Raw genomic sequence first — 23,596 nt, 5'->3', positions numbered from 1 at the left:
CTTCCCAGAGTGCTAGGGTTACAGACATGAGCCACCATGCCTGGCCAAATTACTGAATTAGAAGGCCAGATTGAGCAAATCTCAAGGAAGAAGAAAAAGGCAGAAATAGAAAATATAGAAAAAGCTAAGAGATATGGAGGATAGAAGTAGTAGTGTAAACATAGATGTAAGAAGATCCAGAAAGAGAAAAATAAAAATCAAGATGAGGAGATATTGGAGAAATAAGGCAGGTAAATTCTTTGGAATTTAGAGAAAAACAGACTGCTGATTGTAATGGCCTAATGGCCTATATCGAGTATCAAAGAGAAGAGAAGGAAAACCACACTTAGGTAGAATTAGTGATATTTGAGAACATCAAAGACAAAATCTAAGGGTTCTCCAAAGAAAAGATCACGTCCAAAGACACAAGAATCAGATCGACACCAGATTTATAGCAGTCACATTGAAGGCAAGAAGACAGTGGAGTGGTATTTTATAGTGTATTGAAAGAAAAGAGTTTAAAACCTAAAATTACATCTCCAACCAAACTTGCTCGAGTTTGAGAGCATGATAAAAATACCCTGTTTGTGGCCGGGCGCTGTGGCTCACGCCTGTAATCCTAGCTCTTGGGAGGCCGAGGCGGGCGGATTGCTCAAGGTCAGGAGTTCAAAACCAGCCTGAGCAAGAGCAAGACCCCGTCTCTACTATAAAAAAACAGAAAGAAATTAATTGGCCAACTGATATATATATATATAAAAAATTAGCCGGGCATAGTGGCACATGCCTGTAGTCCCAGCTACTCGGGAGGCTGAGGCAGAAGGATCACTCGAGCCCAGGAGTTTGAGGTTGCTGTGAGCTAGGCTGACGCCACGGCACTCACTCTAGCCTGGACAACAAAGTGAGACTCTGTCTCAAAAAAAAAAAAAAAAAAAAATACCCTGTTTGTATAAGGTCTTAGAAGGTTTGCCACACTGAATGAAGTACTGAGAAGAATCTGCAAGGTGTTACAAGTGATGTATAAAGTTGACTGAATACTGTGGTAAAGTTTATTGTTTTAAAAAAGGCTAAATTCAAACAAAGTGAATATACTTTGAGTATCCCTAATCTCAAAATCCTAAATGGTCCAAAATCTGAAACTTAAAATGCTGATGTGATGCTCAAAAGTCATGCTTGAAGGATAGCTCATTGGAGCATTTTAGATTTCAGATTTTTCGATTAAGGGATGCTCAACCAGTAAGTATAATGCAAATATTCCAAAATCTGGAAAAATTCAAAACACTTCTGGTCTCAGTATCAGTAATAACTTAGAATAGGCAATATCAACATGGTAGGGTTGCCAGGCAAGGAGACCAAAGATGTGAGAGCATGCATGCTAAATTTTTATCCTATTAAGGACAGGGATAGATACGAATTATTTTTAAAAAGCAAGAAATATTTTAAAAGAAATAAAAAGGTTCATATATAATAGAGACTTAAGGATATCAATATTTAATGTAAATTGGCTGAATTTGTCAGTTAAAGATCAGGTTAGATTACAAAATAACTAAAATCTAGATAGATTCTGTGAGATAACATCTAAAACAGGCATCCTCAAACTACAGCCCGCGCAGGCCACATGTGGCCCGACAAGGACATTTATCCGGCCCACCGGGTGTTTTTGCCACTGCTGCCTGTCCTGCTTAGCAGCCAACTCATCCCAAGCCCACAGTGTGCATGTGTGGAATGTGTGCCACACTCTCCAGCAATCTGAGGGACAGTGAACTGGCCCCCTGTTTAAAATGTTTGAGGACCCCTGATCTAAAACATAAGGGCACAGTAATAGTTAATACGTAAGGGATGGAAAAAGAACTATTAGGAAAAGACCTTAAAAAGCATTGCTGAAGATATAGTATTATCAAGTAAAATAGCCATTAGGACAGGGATGAATAAGATTAAGAAATAGGCTAGTTAAAATCACTTCAAAGGAGATGTTGCAGTTATTGGTAGAACTTCAGGGAGAAATAGATAAATTCATTATTGTTGTAAGGAATCTCAACATACCCTCTTCATTATTGATGAGTCAGTAGGCCAAATCCAGGCAGGATATCAGATATCTGTATAAGACAGTTTGTAAGTTTGATCTGATGGATCATGTATGAGCTGTGAATCTAACCAGTTTTTCATATGTATAGTAAACATTACAAAAATGAAAATATACTAGATCATTTAAGTGAAAACTTCAATGCATTTCAAGGACTTGGTATCCTATATACTATGATCTTTGAGTATAGCACAGTGTAGATAGATGTTAATAATAAAAAGTTAAATAAGTTTCCACATGTGGAAATTAATATATCCTAAAAAGGAAAGAAATCATAAAATTAAAAAATACAACCAAATTATAATGAAAATGCTATTTGTAAAAACTTATAGGCTGTAGCAAAAGAGGTGCTTTGAGGGAAAATTTATGTCTTTAAGTGATTATTGGAAAAGAAGAAAGCCTGAAAATTAATGAGCTGATTATTCCTCTTAAGAAGCTAGAAAACAATGGAATAAATCAAAGAAAGTAGAAGGAGATAAAAAATGAGTGGAACTCATTGGAGCAAACTTTACATAGAGACAATACACAAACCTAAAAGTTGGTTCTTAGAAAAAATCAACAAAATGTATAGTTCAGGTAAGAATGATCAAGGGAAGTAGAAGTATATGAATGAAAAGGAGGAGATACTACAAATTAAGTGGAGATTATCTGGATAGTAGAATGTTACAAACAACTATATGCCAGCAGTTTTGAAAATTTAGATTAAATAGACAAATTCCTAGAAAAATATAACTACTTGCATATTGTAACTAATAAGGACATTGAGGAACCATTGGTAAGTCTTCCCACAACAAAAACATCAGGCTCAGATGGTTTTATAGGAGTTATACTTTCCAGGAATATATTCTCCTAATTTTAGTCATCTCCTTCCAGAAAAAGAGTACTTGGAAATTTATTTTATGAAGTTATTGTTACACTGTAACAAAATGACTAACATATTAAAAGAAAATTATAGTCATGAATATAGAAAATCCTAAACATAGAAATCCTAAACAAAATATTAGAGAATTCAGAAATACAATTTCACCACATTAACAGATTGAAGCAAAAAACCAATGATTGTCTGAATAGACGCAAAAAAAAAAAAACCCATTTGATAAAATTCAACATATTCATGATTAAAAATTCTTAGTGAATTAGCAATAGAAGGCAGTTCTACAATCTAATGAATAATATCTGTAAAAAACCTAGAGAAAACATTATCCAAAATGACTTTTAATGAAGTGTTCCCTTTAAAATCCAGAGTAAGACAAAGGTGCTCAGTATCACCACTTCTGTAAAGTTTGAATTGGGGGTTCTGATCAATCCAGTAAAGAAATTAGAAAATGAAATTAGAGGCATAAGGATTTGAAATGAAGAAAGGCCATTATTTGTGGTATATTAAGGTCATTTACATAGAAAAACCTTGAAGAATCTACATGTTATAAGAAGTAGGAGCTTAACATGACTAGATGTAAGATGTATTTATAATGCAAGAAGGGATGACAAGAGTGTAATAAAAAAGTAAAAAAAAAAAAGATGTATTTATAAAAATCAGTTGCATTTCTGTACACAAGCAGCCAACAATTAAAGAGAAAATTCCAATTATAGTAGATTGAGAAAATACCGTGTTTCCCCAAAAATAAGACAGGGTCTTATATTTATTTTTCCTCAAGAAGACACCCTAGGGCTTATTTTCAGGGGATGTGTTATTTTTTTTAAGTATGGCACAACAATCTACATTTATTCAAATATAGTTAAGTCGTCGTCTTCTGGAACATCATCATAACTCTCCAAACTCCGAATTCCATACTGATTTTCTTGTGACTCTATTTCCTTTAGAACCATTGGACCCCATCTCTCATGTCGAGCAGTAGAGCTCTCATGGGGCAGATGAGAAGGGCTGCTTCTTTACCGCTCCGTGACGAAATGCATGGGTTGTGCAGACACTCTGCGCAGCCATGCCCATCACTAGGTCTTATTTTTGGGGTAGGGCTTATATTGCGCAAATGCTTAGAAATCCTGCTAGGGCTTATTTTATGGGTAGGTCTTATTTTCGGGGAAACACGGTAGGTTAAATTGTCAAAACTCCTGGCAGAAAATGTAGGTATCATTTGGATCTTACGGCAAGGAAAGATTTCATAGAAAAGAAGAAAAACATTGATTATCAAAGGAAAGTTGATAAACTTGACTGTATTAAAATTAAGAACTTCAGTTTATCAAAAGATGCCATAAAAAAAGTGAAAGGGCAAGTTAAAAATTGGGAGAAGATAATTACAATACTAACTACAAAAGAAAAATGGAAAAAAGACCTACAATGGCATGTCCCAGAAGTGGATATACCTATGGATAATAAATAACATGAAGGAATGTTTTGTATTTAATGATCAGGGAAATGATAAGATGACAGTGATAACACCATTTTTAACCCTGTGATTGAGAATACTAGTATTGGAGAGGTCATGGATCTGCAAGATCTCTTGTTGCTGATAAAGGTCTTGCATTTAGTTGTCATTTCACTTTAGTCCCCTTTAATCTATAACATTTCTTTGTCTTTTATGACAACTATATTTCTGAAGAATATAGTCATTCCTGCCTTTGCCTCTTTTTAAACAATGGAATGATCCTCATTTGGGGATTGTCTGATGTTTCGTCATGGGAAGGTTCAGGTTATGCATTCCCACCTAGCTGGAGTACTGTGTAAGTGATGTTATGTCCTTCTCAGCTTGTCCTATGTAGAGAGACACACCATGTCCTTTGCCCCTCATGGTCATGCTAATTTTGTTTTGGTTGGTTGAGCTGTTGTCCAATTTCTCCACTAAGTGATTTCTATTCAGATATTTCAAGACTGTGTAAATACCCTGCTCCTCACCAAAATTTCCCCTAAATTTAGCATTCATTGATGCTTCTTGCCTGAGCCAGTTTTTCTATGATTACAAAATGGTAATTTTCCAACTCTAGCATTCTCCCACGTTTACCAGTCGGTAATTGACATTGATCGTACTGTAGTCAAGAGCCTTTTTTCCTCCCCGTTCATTTATTTATTATCAGTATGGACTCATGGATTCCTGTGTATTTTTTCCAGTAGTTTATAATCACTACTTACGTTGGCATAGAACTCATGCTTTTATCCATTAGATCTATGTTTCTCAAACTTTATTGACTACAATCTACAGTCAATCCAGTAAAGAAATTAGAAAATGAAATTAGAAGCATGAGGATTTGAAATGAAGAAAGGCCATTATTTGCAGTATTAAGGTCATTTACATAAAAAACCTTGAAGAATCTACAAGTTATGAGAAGTAGGAGCTTAACATGACTAGATGTAAGATGTATTTATAAAAATCAGTTGCATTTTTGTACACAAGCAGCCAACTATTAACCTATAGTAAAAAATGTTTTCATTAAGTACACATATAAATATGCATTTATAACATAAAGCGTTTCATAAAACAATACTTAATTTTTACTATGAAAGATATACTCTGATATTTTTCTGATCTATTTTATTTAGTTTTATTAAGGCTGGTTGTGATCACTAAACTTAATTTATAGCCCCAAAGAAATTCAAAATCACTACCCTGTGCTATTCTGCCATTTAGAATGACCTTTCATTTCTTTTCTGATTCTTCTTTCATGTTTTCATTCCTTTTTTAAGCATTCTGTTATGGAAAATTATAAACATATCACAGTAGATAGAATGGTATAATGAACCCCCTATATATCCATCAGTTAGCTTTATCAACTATTACATAGTCCACCTTGTACTCCCCTTTGGATTAGTTTAAAGCAAATCTCAGACATCCATGTATTTCATCTTTAAAATATTTTAGTTCTTATCTAAAAGATAAGGACTTTTAAAAAAATTCCATTATTCCACCTAAAATAATAATTCCTTAACAACATGTTTCTGGTCAGTGTTTGGAAATAATTGTCTCATAAATCGTTTATTGGGTTAGTTTGTTCAAATCAGGATCCAGTGAGGTCCATACATTGCTTAATTAGTATCTTTTTCATGTATTCTTTACATGTTTTTTCATATCTATACAGAATCCTATTCTCTTATTCATGTTTTTATGTAGACCATTATTTATTTAATGAAGTAATCATGTGTTGCACCTTTAGGTTCGACGCTGGGCTATCCTGACTGCAAGAAACTTGGGAAAAGTCGACAGAGATGATTATTATGACTTACAAGATGTTTTAACTTGCCTTTTTAAAGTCATTGAGTTGGGACTTTTAGAAAGTCCAGACATTTATACTTCTTCTGTCCTTGAGAAGGGTAAACTGATTCTTCTGCCCTCACACATGTATGATACTGCGAACTACAAAAACTATTGGTTAGGTGAGTATTGTTCCTATAGGAGATACATTTTCGAACTCCTGACTCTTTTTTTTTTTTTTTTTTTTTTGAGACAGAGTCTCACTCTGTTGCCTTGGCTAGAGTGCCGTGGCATCAGCCTAGCTCACATCAACCTCAAACTCCTGGGCTCAAGCAACCCTTCTGCCTCAGCCTCTCGAGTAGCTGGGACTACAGGCATGTGCCACCATGCCTGGCTAATTTTTTTTTTCTATATATTTTTAGTTGGCCAATTAATTTCTTTCTATTTTTAGTAGAAACGGAGTCTCGCTCTTGCTCAGGCTGGTTTCGAACTCCTGACCTTGAGTGATCTTCCCACCTCAGCCTCCCAGAGTGCTAGGATTATAGGCATGAGCCACTGGGCCTAGCCAGGAGATACATTTTCAAGCACTAGCAAATGAGTCTTTTGTTTAAAGCAACATGAGATTAACAGATATTAGTGTAGTAGTTGACTTAATAGGGGTCTGATTGTTAATACCTCTTTTCCAATGTGTAAGATATTTCCTGGTAGAAAGAGTTGCTAGCATTGTTTTGCCCCCCCAACACACACACAAACAGCTTTTATCACAGAAAAGAAAGAAACTATACAAAGTGAAAATACATTCCAAAGAGAGAGGAACGGGTCAGTCTCCATGAGTGGAGAAAGACCTACTAACATTGTTTATAAGTTCTGTGCTGCCTCAAAATAGTTATACCCCATTTCATTGATTCCAAGTCTTAAGGTCATGTGTCATAATTGGCAGCGGGTTTTTTTCCTATTTTAGCGGTATATGATATACGATATACCTTAAAATTGAAGGTATCTTAGATTAGTGAAATACAAGTTATGTGGTAGTTATCTTAATAATTGTTTTCTAACCAAGCTAGTACCATTTTCCCCTTTTCCGCTTGAGTCAGTCTAAAATTCTGTTACATGGGAGCAGTTGTATATGAATATCTCAGACTTAAATGTTTGAGGAACCAGATACTGTTTTGCTTCATCTTCCTGCCTTGTATTTCTTTTGCCAGCTGAACCAGACAAGCCATTATAATGGTGTTATTTCATTAATTCAAGAAAATTTTAAATAATCTTACAGGTATTTGCATGTTGTTGACCATTCTTGAGGAGCAAGCCATGGATTCTCTGTTGTTGGGCTCAGACAAACAAAATGATTTTATGCAGTCAATACTTCACACCATGGAGAGGCAATCAGACGGTAATAAACTTTACTCACTAAATGTTTTTGAGTACTGGGTTCATGATGCTCTTTTAAAATGATAGTGTCACTGCAAGAATTGGTGTATGGTATGAAGTAAAGAAGAGTTAACTTTTATGGTTTAGATAACAGGTTCAGACTTTCAGATCAGAAAGAACCTTTAGAGTTTAATTCAGCACCTTCCATTCAGAGGAAGGGACTGAATGAACCCCAAGGAAGATAACCTACTTTTTCATGATGAAAAAAATTAGTGGTAGAATGAAAACTGGAACCTGTGGGAGACCCATTGGTAATGACATGGTGGTTAACATTGTGGGGAAAGCCTCCCCTGTCCCATGGTCTCCCTTTGTCTGCTTCTTCATTTCTCTGTGGTTCTCGTTGTCTAGTAAGGTAACTGCCAGCCATATGTGATTATTTAAATTTAAATTAACTAAAATTTAAAAATCACTTTTTAGTCCCACTAGCCATATTTCAAGGCCCAATAGCCACATGTGCCTGGTGGCTACTATATAAACAGTGCAGATAACAGAATACTTTCATTATCATAGAAAATTCTCTTGGACAGTTCTGTTCTAGATAATCTAGAAAGTGAGGCCTAAACCTTGTAGTTATGTTTATTATTAGATCCTGACTTCCTTTTCCTTATGGTTGTATCAGGCTAATCATGATCTTTACTAAATAAATATTTATAGTCTTCTTTATGAAGGAATGAGTTAATAAAGACCAAAAATGTCAGATCCTGTGAAAACATAATATTTTTCCTCCATTCATTTTTTTGTTCAAGCAACTTGACTGTGGATATAAACTCATTTGTGGGAAATTCAAAAAAATGTATATTAATGTTACTCTTTTTTTGATGGCATATATTTCCTTGCTAGATGATTCCTAAGATTATTACTCATTTATTTGCTAGTATTGAATGCATAAATTTTTCATTTCTTTCCTTATGACTAACTGCACGTATCATGTATAATTCTGTCCTTTCTCTTCTTCAAAATGTGAGTCACCTCTTAAGAAACCTTTCATAGTCGTCCTCACCTGACTATTTTCTTCCTTGAGAGCATGCTAGACATAAGGCACTGTATCAGCTATAGTGGAGGATACAAAAATATATGAGAAAGTCTGGACAGATGACTGATTAGAGGGCAGAGTCTGAGAGGTCTGAGGGAAGTAAAGTCACAGGTTCTAGGGTGACTAAACAAAATTATCATTAACTGGAAGAGTTAGAGAACTTGCCTCAGAAGAGTACTGTAGGTGATTAAATGGGGAACGTTTAACGTAGGAGGAGGCATTTAAACTTTTAAGGATGGATGGGATTTTGGCAAGTGGTGCACATAGCGAAGGCATCCTGTTGCTTATTTGGGAAAAAGCTGGTGATGTGTTTTTGCTGTGGATAGTCTGTGGTTTGGGGAGTGTGAAAAATAAAGCCAGAAAGAAATAATACAGGAAGATTTAAGTTTTGTTTTGTTTTCCCTTTTTTGAGGCATAGTCTCACTCTTTTGTTCTGGCTAGAGTAAAGTGGCGTCATGATAGCTCACTGCACCCTCAAACTCCTGTGCTTGAGCAATCCTGCCTCGGATTCTGGAGAAACTAGCACTACAGCCTGCACCACCACGCCTGGCTAACTTTCTGTTTTTAGTAGAGATGGGGTCTTGTTCAGGCTGGTCTTGAACTTCTGGCCTCAAGTGATACTCCCAGCTTAGCCTCCCAGAGTGCTAGGATCAGCCACCACACCCAGCCTTTGTTAAGTTTTTGACTGAGGCTTTAGATTTTTCTTGGAAGACATAAGGCTCTATTGAAGGTTAAATTGGATGAAAGTTGATAATAACAAAGCCATGTTGTGATAGATTGAACGAAGGGTGTGTATTTTGGCTTATGCATTAGTTAAGGGATTCAGTTCTTTTTTTTTTTTTTTTTTTGAGACAGAGTCTCACTTTGTTGTCCAGGCTAGAGTGAGTGCCGTGGCGTCAGCCTAGCTCACAGCAACCTCAAACTCCTGGCCTCAAGCAATCCTTCTGCCTCAGCCTCCCGAGTAGCTGGGACTACAGGCATGCGCCACTATGCCCGGCTAATTTTTTTTATATATATATCAGTTGGCCAATTAATTTCTTTCTGTTTATAGTAGAGACGGGGTCTCGCTCTTGCTCAGGCTGGTTTTGAACTCCTGACCTTGAGCAATCCGCCCGCCTCGGCCTCCCAAGAGCTAGGATTACAGGCGTGAGCCACCGCGCCCGGCCAGGGATTCAGTTCTTTACACGAGATGTATGACACACAAAATTCAGGATTGTGCTGAAGAAGAATTTGTTGTTATGGGTCTCCTTTAAATGTGTAAATAACAAGTGTCTCTTTCCTTTTCCCCTCTACTTCTTTTCTGTTATTTATTGGAGGATGGGAATATGAAGTTCCGGGCGGGGGTGAGGAGCTGAGTAGAAAAGATTGTTTCAGGTATGGCAAGCAGTGCAAAAAGGTTCTGTTTACCAGACTATTTTGTTGCCCATTTAACAATTTTTCCCCATTAAAAAGGCTTTTTACAAGGGTATCACAGTATTGTTTGAAAAATATTTTCAGAGGCTGGACGCTGTGGCTCATGTCTGTAATCCTGTTACTCTGAATGGCCGAGGTGGGAGGATCACTTGAGATCAGGAGTTGGAGACCAGTCTGAGCAAGAGCAAGACCCTGTGTCTACTAAAAATAGAAAAAATTAGCCAGGTGTGATGATGTGCCCCTGGAGTTCCAGTTACTTAGGAGGCTGAGGCAGGAGGAGTTTGAGGTTCCTGTGAGCTAGGCTGAAGCCATGGCACTGTAGCCCGGGCAACAGAGCTAGAATGATCTGTCTCAGAAAAATATTTTGAGAATTTGCCAGCTTTTAAAAACCTTTGTCTCTAAGGATTGGCAGTGCTTTACTTTAAATGACTTGCTGCTTTGCTTTTAATTTTGTTGCCAAACAGATAAAGAATGCTTAATTCTCAATATATTTTAGTACATTTTTCTAATTGTTTTGTAATTCCGTAATTACTCTATTATATTTCAGATGATAGTGTGGATCCTTTCTGGCCAGCATTACATTGTTTCATGGTGATTCTGGATCGCTTGGGATCCAAGGTCTGGGGTCAGCTTATTGACCCCATTGAGGCATTGCAAACCATTATCAACAACGTGAGCTACAATCGAGAGATCCAACACATACGGAACAGTTCTGTGAGGTCAGTTTAATTCATGTCAGCATATAAAAATAATCTCTGTAAGGATGTGTGTTGTAACTGACTTAACAAGAGGGTTTTTTGCCTTTCTTTTCCTTCATTTCAGTAACTTTTATTTATTCTTACTATTTAAGGACCAAGTTAGAACCAGAATCATATTTGGATGATATGGTGACTTGCAGCCAGATTGTATACAATTTTAATCCTGAAAAGACCAAAAAGGTATACAACACTTTAAAAATTCAGGTGATATTTTATTGCCTTTATATTGAATAGACAGTGTTTTATATAATTAGTTGAATTGCTGATTTTATTAATATAATATGTAGTTATCTTGAATCACCTTCTACATAAAAGCCTTCTGATTTAACAGATGTATTGTGCATGAGGCAGAAATGGACTCTACAGTGTGTACACTTTGGTAAATTAATTTTTAAGTGCACTTAGGGAAGATGAAAAGTTAATGGGCACATAAGTGACATGACTAGAAATCAAACCCAGCCAGGAGAAGGCCAGGTTACATGAAGGTGTTGTAAATTTGCTTTTTCATGAAACTTTAACCTCAGAATTCAACTTATGTTTTCAATTTCTTGGGTGGTATGTATATTAAAAATAATACATAATAAACCAAAATAGGTGTGTTGGGATGATAAATTTTCTTTTTTATAGCTTAAGAATTAAAGCTATCATGAATGGTGCTTATTTATCTGAATGTCAGTATTTCTTTCATTTTAGGATTCTGGATGGAGATCAGCCATTTGCCCAGATTATTGTCCTAACATGTATGAAGAAATGGAAACTTTAGCCAGTGTACTTCAGTCAGATATTGGTCAAGACATGCGTGTTCATAACAGCACATTTTTGTGGTTCATACCTTTTGTTCAGTCCCTCATGGATCTTAAGGATTTGGGTGTGGCTTACATAGCAGAGGTTATTCATCATCTGCACTCTGAAGTCAAAGATGTCCTCAACCAAACAGATGCTGTGTGTGACAAAGTCACTGAATTTTTTCTTCTAATTTTGGTATCAGTGATTGAACTGCATAGAAATAAAAAATGTTTGCACTTGCTATGGATTAGTTCCCAGCAATGGGTGGAAGTCGTCGTAAAATGTGCCAAGCTTCCTACCACATCATTTGCACGGAGTTCTGAGAAGTCATCTGGAAATTGCTCCAAAGGAACGGCAATGATATCATCACTGTCGTTGCATTCAATGCCATCTAACTCTGTACAGCTTGCTTGTGTGCAGCTGATTAGAAGTCTCCTTAAAGAAGGTTATCAGCTTGGACAGCAAACTATTTGTAAGCGATTTTGGGATAAGCTTAACTTATTCCTTCGGGGAAATTTATCTCTAGGTTGGCAGTTGACTAGTCAGGAAACCCATGAGTTACAAACTTGTTTAAAGCAAATTATTAGAAACATAAAATCAAAAGTACCTCCATGTAGCACTTTAGTGGATCTGACTCCTGCATGTAAAACCCCTCCTGCATCTTATAATAAAGAAGAAAGTGAACAAATAGGGAAGAAGTCTGTAAAAGACATACATTGTCTAGAAAACTCCAGCCCAACATTTTCTAAAGATCTGATGAAAGCTGACATATATCAAGTACCAGAAAGTATATCGATCAAAACAAGTAACACTGTAGAAGAAGAGGATAATGAGCAAAATTATATGAAGGATTTGAAATTAGAAGACCATTGGTCAGCTGAGTCATGCTTAAAGCAGGATAGTAAAAGCCTTTTTATTGAGAAAGCCCAGGATCAAATTAAAATAAGTACAAGGAAGCAGAAGTCTGTAAAAGAAAACTCCTCATATACCCCAAAGAATTGTACTTCAAGAAATGGTCCACAAAGGGGAAGTGACAGAGAAATAATATCACCACATTTGTTGACTGATTGTAGCACTGAGTCTCTGGAAAAAGTGTCCGCATCAAATGCAGATTTCTCTTCCAAGGATGATGTTCTTGGTAAAATCTCAAAACCAAAAACTAAGACACAGAAGAAAGATGAAATCTGTGCAAAGTTATCACACGTAATAAAGAAGCAACATGGGAAAAGAACTTTGGTCCATAATGCTATTAATTTAGAGGAAAACCTAACTGCATCTAACACTGAGAGTTTCTATTCAGGGAAAGATACAGAAGTTCAGAAAGGGGATGGCTTTATACACAATCTGTCTTCAGACCCTAATGGCATTCTAGATGATAATAAAAATGGAGAACAAAAATCTCAAAATAGCTTATTACTGAAAAAGAAGCAAATAAAGAATGAAGAGTTAGATATTTTCTCTTCCCTTGAAAACAATTATAAAATACAGGAACGTCCTCTTGATCAAGATGTGGTCTCATTTAGAGAAATGACCGATACTTTAGTGAAGAAAATGTCTCTTTTTAAAGCTCCTGTGACTGTAGTTGAATCGAGAGAGAAGGAAATGAGTAAGAGTACTCTGGTTTCTTCTAACTTGACAATAGAACAGGCTCCTGGCATCAGTCCTAAGTCTGAAACCTTAACAGATTCTCAGATAGACAGAGACCTCCACAAGTTATCTTTAATGGCTCAAGCCAGTGTTACTAAGTTTCCATCAGATTCAACTCAAAAAAGCTCATCCCAGCTCCAAAGAAAAGTAAAAGAAGAAAAAAGATGTTTCACAGCTAACCAAAATAATGTTGGAGACACTGGCTGTGGACAGGTTATTATTATTTCAGATTCTGATGATGAAGATGAAGGAATTCTGGGTGATCAGAAACACATGAAACAGGACAAAACATGCATGAAGAAAGAATGTCCAGAGCAGCATGTTTCAGTAGTTACTAGTAATGTAGAAAAGAAGCCAATAAAGAAAGAACAAACACAGTCTCTTCCGCAGTTTGAGGATTCAGATTCTCAGTTTTTTGAGTTTGAAAGTCCATCTGAAGTGTTTTCAGTTTGGCAGGATCATAAACTAGACAGTTCACTTCAAGAGGATGAAAAAAATTCATGTTTGACTCACATGACTGCTACCACAAATATTTGGGATGATGATGACACAGATTATGCATCTGAAGAGGTTACTAAAAAAGCAGAAGGCATTGAAGGCCACACAGAAGCACATAGTAGTAGTATTTCTGTTGAGGAATTTCGTGAAACTGAAGGGAAAAAACCTAAGAGAAAACGATTTACAAAAAAATCAATGGCTGAAGATCCTCTAAGCCCTTCATCTTCTGTCAGAAGTGAGGACCAGTCTCTCATTAATAAGAGAGAGATTCCTGAAAATGATTTTAAAAAAAGTATAGACTTAAAGACTACAACACCCAATTCAAGTATTCAGAGAGCCACAACGGTTTCCCCAAGGAAGTCTCCAAAGCATCGTACTTGTCCAGAACCCATTAGGAAAGTCCCACTTTCTAAAACCCCTAAGAAAGCACATTCAGATACCAGAAAAGGACAGAGTAAAAATTCAAATTACATACGTTGTAGGACATCTCCTGCGATAGTGCCACCAAAGAAATTTCGCCAGTGTCCTGAGCCAACCTCAACAGCTGAGAAACTTGGTCTGAAAAAGGCTCCTCGTAAGGCATTTGACTTGTCCCAGCGATCTTTAGAATCTTTAGTTCAATTACGTGATCATGGCAAAACTGTTGGAGTAGTTGATACCGGAAAAAAAACTAAATTAATTCCTGCTCAGACTCTTTCTGTCAAAAATAATAAGAAACTCCTAACCAGTCAAGATCTTCAGTTGCAAAGGCAGAAAAGACACAAATCACAACAAAATAGACAAGGGCTCTTTGATTATGGAAGTACAGGTGCTACAAGAGCAGGGCCACATACAGCACAGAATTCTGACACATTTGTACCAGAATCTGATAGACCAAATTATAATTATACAGGAGGAACTAAGGTACTTGCCAACAGTAATGGAAAACAGTTAATAAAATGCATGTCTTCTGAACCAGAAACCACAAAAGCAAAATATGTTTCTCAGGCAACTGATGATGCTTGTCTTTTGAACCAGCGTGATTCTGTGGTGTTAAATGGAATACCAACAAATGAAATAATAGTCTCTACTTTAGAGGACCCTTTAGCAGGAGGTGATCCAATAGTACATCCTGTAGAGGTGGCAACTTTGAAAGAGGGAGATTCTGAATCCAGCAGTGATATAGAGGAAGATAATATATTTTTAACACAAAATGACCCTGAAGATATGGATTTGTGTTCACAAATGGAGAATGATAATGTTAAACTCATTGAAGTAGTTCATGGAAAAGATACAGTTCAGGTAGAAGTTTCTGTAAGTTGGCCTCAGTTGGAATCGTTGAGTGGCACAAAGTGTAAGTACAAAAATTGTGTTGAAACCATGAAAAACCAGAGTGAATACTGCTCAAAGCACTCTGAAGCTAAAGCAGCAGATGAAGATGTATTTCGTAAACCTGCCCTTCCTCTTTCTGCCTCTAAACCTTCAAGACCTTCCACTGCTAAGATTTTTAGCTCAAGAAGTACTTCACGAATTGCTAATCTTTCCAGATCTTTGGAAAATACTACAGCACTTCCACCAGCTCTAAAAACTAAGCCAAATGGGGTACAATCTATTTTGAAAGTACCGCAGGCAGCTCCCATAGTGTCTCAGAAGCCAATGGGGGAAATGAAGAGTTTGTGCAATGTTCTTCATCCTCAGACTCCAAATAATTCTAACAGGCAAGGTTACAAACTTCTGTTTGGTGAGAACAAATCTTTTTCAACTTCCTCTCCAGTAAACATTCTGTTATCATCACAGTCTATCTCTGACACCTTTGTTAAAGAGGTCTTAAAATGGAAGTATGAAATGTTTTTGAACTTTGATCAGTGTGGGCCCCCTGCAAGTCTTTGTCAGTCCATCTCAAGACCTGTGCCTGTCAGATTTCAAGATTGTGGAGATTATTTTAATGTCTTTTTCCCTTTGATGATATTGAATACTTTTGAAACAGTAAGTATATGTTTCATTTGTATGCCTTTCCACATTGTTCATGTTGGTTTTCTTTACCATGCTGAGTAATAGAGTACAGTTAAAGTAATTGACCTTTTTGATTTAGATACTGCTTTTAGATTTCACGTTGAACAGACATTTGTACCAGCCACTGTTCTAGATGCTGGCGATACAGAGGAAACACTTTGAACTTCTGCCCCCTGAAGCTTTATAGATACAACTCAGGGTGCTAATGTACCAAGTCCAGAGGTAGCACAGGAAGAATTGTTTATCAATGCACAGGTAAGGGAAGACTTCTCAGAGGAGATAGTCTCCCATCTACATTTGTTTTGTTTTTTAAGTAACGTAGACCTTTAGTGTAGTTTTCTTGAGGAGGTGACAAAGGTAAGTTGCATTGAACACAAATTAATCCTAAGTTTCTCTTTACACATCTGGCTTCTCAGTTTCCTACTCATCAGAGCAGCTGCTGTCCTGCTGTAACTGCCTCCCCAACCTCAACACATCCTAGTTTGGTTTTTCTTTCCTCCTTGTACCCTTTGACTAGGGTTGACAAGTAATACAGGATTCATGGTTGAATTTGAATGTCAGAAAATAGGGCTGGGCACAATGGCTCATGCATATGTAATCCTTGCACTCTGGGAGGCTGAGGTGGGAGGATTGCTTGAACTCAGGAGTTGGAGACCAGCCTGAGCAAGAGTGAGAACCCATCTCTACTAAAAATATTCATAGGCTGGGCGTGGTGTCTCATGCCTGTAATCCTAGCACTCTGGGAGGCCGAAGCGGGCGGATTGCTCTAGGTCAGGGATTCGAAACCAGCCTAAGCAAGAGCGAGACCCCATCTCTACTATAAATAGAAAGAAATTAATTGGCCAACTAATATATAGAAAAAATTAGCTGGGCATGGTGGCGCATTCCGGTAGTCCCAGCTAGTCAGGAGGCTGAGGCAGGAGGATTGCTCGAGCCCAGGGGTTTGAAGTTGCTGTGAGCTAGGCTGACGCCATGGCACTCACTCTAGCCTGGGCAACAAAGTGAGACTGTCTCAAAAAATAAATAAAAATATTCATAGAAAAATTAGCCGAATGTGGTGGTGTGTACCTCTAGTCCCAGCTACTCAGAAGGCCGAGGCAGGAGGATCACTTGAGCCTAGGAGTTTGAGGTTGCAGTGAGCTATGATGATGCCACTGCACTCTACCCAGGCTGACAGAGTATGACTCTGTCTCAAAAAGAAAAAAAAAAAAAAAGACAGCAAATAATTCTTTAGTATAAGTATTTAGTGCATTTTGAAAGGTGTTTTCAAGGCAGGTAAGGGATTAGGAACAAATTTTTACTTTTTCAAATTCTTTAAAAAATCCCCACATGCAGTAAGACTCTTAAATAAAACCAATGGTGTTGAGGTAAATATTCATAAATTCATTCACTTAATAGATATTAGGGCACTCAGTGCTCTTACAGGCCTGGGAGATAAAGTGGTAAACAAGACAGATAAGGAGTCTGCCCTCTGGAAGTGACCATTTCAGATTGGTATAAAAGGTCCAAGTGTGACCTAGAACAAAGGGAACAGGGCCCTTTTAAATGGAAAGATCAGATAGCCTCCCTGAGAGTAGATGGTGTCCACGCTGACACCCACGGGAAGAGCAGGAGTCAGCTTTGGGAAGTAGTTCCAGGCAGAGTGGAGTGCGTAGACACTGTGGTGACAACATAGCTTGGTGTGTTGAAGAAAGGAAGTGTGTTGCACAAAGGGACAAGTCTGCTGGAAAAGAAGATAAGCAGGTGAATTATTAATACTGTACTTGGTGAGATAAATGGCTTCTCTAAAGCCTGAGCCAGTGCATCTTTAATATGTACTTCATGTTGAATCTTTTGTATCAACTTACGCTCCCAATTTTAGCAATTGTTTTAGAGTTGCTTCATTCTTGCCTGGAAAGCACTTAAATCCCTTAGAAGTTGTTCAGAGCCATTTTAAGGGCAGACACATTTCTGATTTTATTTTTCTTTGAATTAAAAGGTATTAATATTTATATATTCCTTTTTCACATTTTTTCCTTTGTGGACATTTTTGTAGCCCCAGCCTTTTTTTTTTTTTTTTAAAGAATGCGCACAAGTTCTGTATGTATATATACTAAGTTTAAAAATAGTAAAATACTTCTATAAGACCCATTATAAAAATATCAGGCATCCTTCACTTCCCAGGTAACCATTAATTCAGTTCTTGATTGCTTTGAAAAATCCTTCCATATTTCCAAATAACATGCCTGTATTATGACTTCTTGATTTTCCATTGTTAGGCATTTTCTGTTAGCTTTCTGCTTAAGGAGGTACTTGCTCTTTCCAGCCCAGCCTTCATGCACACCATTCCTGTTCCCCCATCATCACTGTGGGATTTTTTATTGTTTTGATTGTGTGAAAGGTATCTGCAGCTATGTCCTGTGGTGTGCTATAACTACTTTTTGTTTTGTTCCCAACTCTTTTTTCCCTGGATTTGTTATTTTGTGTATTAACTTAACACTTGTCTATACACTTGTCTATACACTATACACTTGTCACTAAATTCAGACTCTCTTTTGAATGTTTAAAAGCCTTATGATCAGGCACATCATTTAATCTATAAATTTCTTCTTTGTGTGGCATGTGACAATTTTCTGAAAATAGCTGCCATCCTTATTCTCAGGCTTGCATTTTCTTCTTCCTTGGGTTGGGTCTCTGTCTCCTACACTCCATGTCATCTTTCTTGATCACTCTCTCACTTTGGTGAGGTACATCCTTCAAGCTTTCAGAGAAAAAGGGTATGTGCGAATTAAATTTTTGAAACCTTATCTGTCTTAAAAATTTCTTCAGTTTTCTCATTTTTTTTCTATCTTTCATTTTCTTTTTGCTCTAGTCTTTTTTTTTTTTTTTTTTGAGACAGGATCTTGCTCTGTCACCCCAGCTAGAGTGCAGTGATCATAGGTGATCATAGCTCACCTCAACCTTGAACTCCTGGGCTCAAGCGATCTTGCCTCATTGTTGATTTAAATACTTAATGAGTACATGGTTACATTTAGATAAAACCCATCTTAGGGCCCAAAAGGTAATTTGTTAGTTTTTTAAAAAATTGAAACCTAATATGACTTATTTACACTAGTAGTCTCCTTTCTAAATTTGGGGGTGGGGGTAGTCCTCAGAAAATCCTCCCAGGTACTTCTGAGTTTGAGGCTTTGGCACATTGGGAGGTGGGTACGGAGTTTTCTAAAAACTGGCAGGATGACATGTTGGCGAAAAACTGCAAAGTTTGCAACAGATCTAAGTCCTTTTGGACTTTTGAGATGGTCTGGTTGGGAAGTAACATTTCAGCAGTACTTTATACACTGCTGGACATGCTCTACATCTGCAGCAAGGAGTGTAATCACCACAGGTGCCTATTGAGCACTGGAAGGGTGGCCAGTGTGAGAAATTTTTAATTTTTAAGATTTTAGTTAAATTTAAATAACCAAATGTAGCTACTGAATTGGCAGGAGAGTTCTAGCCAGTTTCATTAAACTGCCACAAATCAAATTTTAGTTTCTGTCACCTCAGATTCTAAGTTATCTGATTTTACGGTTGCTTGCTTTGGAAAATTTTGGTGTTTATTGTGGCTTTCCAGAATGTTTTTGCTTTCTTAATTTGTGTTTTTGCTTTGTATAGGTGGCTCAGGAATGGCTCAGCTCTCCAAATAAAGAGAATTTTTATCAGTTGCACTTACGAAAATTTCCTGCTGATTATAAAAAATGCTGGGAGTTTGTGGGTAAGATGTTTCTTATGCAACTTGGAATATATAATACAATAATTGGAGATTTCTAGTTAAGAGATCATTATTTGAATCTGGGGGGACATAAGTTTTCTAAGCTGGATTTGTAACCTCTTGCAAGAATATGTTTATAATCTTAATGAGGATGATTACTGGGACAATTATGAAAATAAAATTCTTGTTTTTTTCCCCCCACTCTAATTAGAATCCCACAAGCTGAAGTGTCAGTGGAAGCTAGGAATGAGAGAGAGGGTGGGTGGAGGGGCTTGTCGGGAGTATTACAGTAATAGTCTTTGCATATGTCTTCTTGTTTCATGATTAGTCTGAGCCATGTATCACTATTATGTATTAGTTAAATACACGAGACATTCAGAACTCTTAAAAATGAAATGCATAAGTCCTCTTTTTTTACCTCCACCGCATTCATCCTACTCTGTATATCCACTTAAGAAAAAAATGAATGTGTGTGTATGTTTTTGGGAAATGTACTACGTGTTCATTGTAGGACATCTAGATAATAACAGAAATAAAATAAACATCACCCATAGTTCCCATTATCTAGAGAAAATTCCATTAACATATTAGTGTGTATCTTACTGCCAGACTTTCTGTTCACCTGTATGAAGTACGTGTGTGTGTGAGAGAGAGATGGGATCATTTTACTTATTTTGTGACATTTTTCATTCAGTCATCGAGTAAATATTTATTTTACACTTGATAGTATGTGATTCCCAATGCAGTGTATAGCTGTGAAGAAAACACAAAGTTCCTGCCTTCATGAAGCATACATTTGACTTATGTTCATTTAATGTATTATAAATGTCTTCAGTGTTATTAAATAATAGCAGTATATCATATTTAATAGTTGTAATTATTCCATTGTAGCATATTCCATAGTTCATTTAACCAATATTTCTAGTTAGGCATGTACTTTGTTTATAGATTTTATTATAAACACTCTGAATAGGTCCCTTTATTCTCTGTCAAACTCCGTGTACATTTTAAGACTTCTGATTCATATTGTCTGTGACTACCAAAAGGAATACTTTTTTCACTTCTTTTTTCTTTTAATAGAATAATAGAATTTATTAAGTTGAACGATATGAAATTGGCAATAGTTAATCATTTTTTTAGCTTTTTTTTTTTTTTAGCATATTATGGGGGTACAAGTGTTGATGTTACGTATATTGCCCATCCCCCCGCCCCCCTTGAGTCAGAGCTTCAAGCATGTCCATCCCCCAAATGTTGCACCTCTTACTCGTTGTGTTTGTATATACCCATCCCCTCCTCCCCCCTCCCACCTGCCCGACACCCGATAAATGTTATTACTATATGTCCACTTAGGTGTTGATCTGTTAATACCAATTTGCTGGTGAGTACATGTGGTGCTTGTTTTTCCCCTTTTTTACTTCTAACATCATTAAGGATGTAAGGATGTGCATTTCCTTCATTTGCTAATTGTGACCTTCTTTAACCAATTTTATCTATGAAAAATGTATCTCATTTAAAGTTGTAGTTTTTGTCCCCAAATGTTTACTGGTTTTTTGTATTCTTGGGGATGTGGGGTTAATTGCCTCTTAATGTTATTTCTTCTTTTTTTTTCTATTAGGAATATTGTTTTCTTAATTTGTATGCATTATTACTAGTTTGAAGTTTTTTTTCAGTTTCATTATTTGCTGTTCCTTTTTTTTTCCTTGTCAGAGACAGTTTCTCGCCATGTTGCCCAGGCTGGCCTTAAAACTTCTGGGCTCAAGCAAGCCTCCTGCCTCAGCCTCCTGAGTAGCTGGGACTGCAGGCACTCACCACCATGCCTGGCTGCTGTTTAATTTTTAACATGAAGTTTTTGAGGCATAGGTAATTTTTATCTTCATGTATTCAAAACTACCTTATTTAATTTCTCACAATTTTATTGTACACTTGACCCTTGAACAACATGAGGGTTGAGGTACTGATCCCCCTGCGCAGTTTAAATTTTTCTTACAAATTTTGCATCCTCAGAAATTTCACTAATCTACTGTTGACCAGAGGCCCTACTGATAACAGAGTCAGTTAACACATATTTTGTTTATGTTCTGTGTATTATATACTGTATTCTTACAATAAAATAAGCTAGAGAAAAGAAAATGCTATCAAGAAAATCATAAGAAAAAATATGTTTACTCTTCATTAAGTAGAAGTGGATCATTGTAAAGGTCTTCATTCTCATCATCTCTATGTTGAGTAGGCTAAGGAGGAAGAGGAGGGATTCATCTTGCTGTTTCAGGGGTGGCAAAGGTGGAAGCACATCCACATACAGGTGGACCCTTGCAGTTCAAATCTGTGTTCAGCAGTCAACTGTGCATCTAGATGCAATAGCTGCAAAGCATAATAAAGCCATTTAAAAACAAGTCTGTCCAACTCCGCCCCACACACATACCTGTTTTAAGTCTCTCTGCAAATTTATTCAGCCCCTTAGTAGTAAATTGAGCTTTTGTAGGGTTAATGTTACAGCTGCTAGGGGAGATCCTGGCTGGAATGGAGCGGGCGGGGGTATGGTGGCTACTGTAGGAACTACTGACTAGGATATTTTTTTCCCTTTCTTTGGGTCTCTGGTTTATGTAAAGCTTTGCTTCAGTCTTGGGAACTGATTAATTTTTTCCCCCACTTGGAAGAGAGAACTGAGTAAAGTTTTAACATTTTGCCATACCCAAAGCCCACCTTTGAGAGATTCTGGGCCATTTCTCCACCTACCTGAAGGAGAAAACAAAAGCCAAAGGCATTACCTGGGCTGTACGTTTTCCCCCTCACATTAGCCAGCGCAGCCAAAAGCAGCCAGGGATCCAGCTAGTTGGCTCTCCAGGAGTTGGATCTATCATTTTCAAATTCCATGGTAACTTTTACTGCTCATAACAGCAACTCAGCTGCTATTCCATACCATGGATGACTTTGTAGGCTACCCATGCACCAAACAAAGGTTTGTCACACCCCATCCTTTCTTCCTTCTCCCAAACAGGGCTTTGGGTGAGTCAGAGTTGTTCTAGCAAATCCTCCTGACCCAAACTCTGGTGGGGAGGGTCCCCAACATCATCTCCTATGCTTGATGATTGACTAGGATTTACAGGACTGGCCATACAGCCATACTCACAGCTATAATTTATTACAGTGAAAGGAAACAAAGCAAAATCAGCAAAGGGAAAAGGCGCATGGGACAAAGTCTAGAAGAAACCAGGTACAAGCTTTCAAGAGTCCTCTTACAGTAGAGTCACACAGGATGTGCTTAATTTTCCCAGTCATGTGTTGTGACAAATGTGTGAAATGTTGTCTACTAGAGAAGCTCATTAGAGACTCACCATCCAAGATACCCTCTCATTTCTTAAATGAGTAAGAAATCTCTCTGCTATAGGTTATAAATATATTCTCTTACCTTCTAGAACAGAGGTCAGCAAAACACAGCTTGTAGATCTATTAATACCTAACCTGTGTCTTGTTTTTAGACTGCCCTAGATAAAGATTTTTACATTTTTAAAGAGCTATAAAAAGCATATACAACAGGCAGTATATGTGACCCCCAAAGCCTAAAACATTTACTATCTGGCTCTTTACAGAGGAAGTTTGGGAACCTCTTTTCTAGAAGCTTCATTGTTTTCTCAACCTGGAATTGATGTTTGTGTGTGACTGGGGTGTAGGGGTCATGTTTCATTTTTTTCTCCCAAGTGGAGATCTGATTATCCCATTACTATTTACTGAAAGACCATCCTTGCTCCACCACAGTCGTATGTGTCATAAATCTAGCATCCATTATAAGTTTTAATATCCCATAGAGCAAGCCTTCCTACCTTGTTCTATTTTGCATGCCTTGGCCCTTTGCCTTTCCATATACATTTTAGAGGAAAAAGTGGAAATTTGGGGAGAATTGACATCTTTATAATACTGATTTTCTAATTCATGAATAAGGTATATGTGTTATTTAGGTTTAATTTTTCTCAATGTTTTATATTATTTTGTGGAGAAGTTTTATATATTATCTTTTAGTTAGTTTTTTTCAGTTAGTTTTTTTGTCATTTGTAACTGTGTTAGTGAATGTCTCCAAAAAATAAGGGCTTGGGAAAAAATTCATGATCA

The 23,596-nt window shown here is 37.0% G+C and overlaps 1 protein-coding gene across 1 annotated transcript in view; it reads left to right on the top strand.

Moving 5' to 3' along the window:
- Positions 1-23,596, top strand: part of SETX (senataxin) — a 78,946-nt gene that overhangs the window by 15,541 nt on the left and 39,809 nt on the right. The window contains exons 6-11 of the mRNA XM_012744093.3: positions 6,164-6,383; positions 7,475-7,594; positions 10,626-10,797; positions 10,929-11,016; positions 11,530-15,732; positions 19,393-19,492. Coding sequence (XP_012599547.1) covers positions 6,164-6,383; positions 7,475-7,594; positions 10,626-10,797; positions 10,929-11,016; positions 11,530-15,732; positions 19,393-19,492 — 4,903 coding nt within the window. The remainder of the gene's footprint in view (positions 1-6,163; positions 6,384-7,474; positions 7,595-10,625; positions 10,798-10,928; positions 11,017-11,529; positions 15,733-19,392; positions 19,493-23,596) is intronic.

The sequence above is a fragment of the Microcebus murinus genome, chromosome 12 (assembly GCF_040939455.1).
Source record: "Microcebus murinus isolate Inina chromosome 12, M.murinus_Inina_mat1.0, whole genome shotgun sequence".
NCBI classification, from domain to species: domain Eukaryota; kingdom Metazoa; phylum Chordata; class Mammalia; order Primates; family Cheirogaleidae; genus Microcebus; species Microcebus murinus.
Note: the sequence above shows the minus strand (reverse complement) of the source record. Positions and strands in the feature narration are given on the sequence as shown.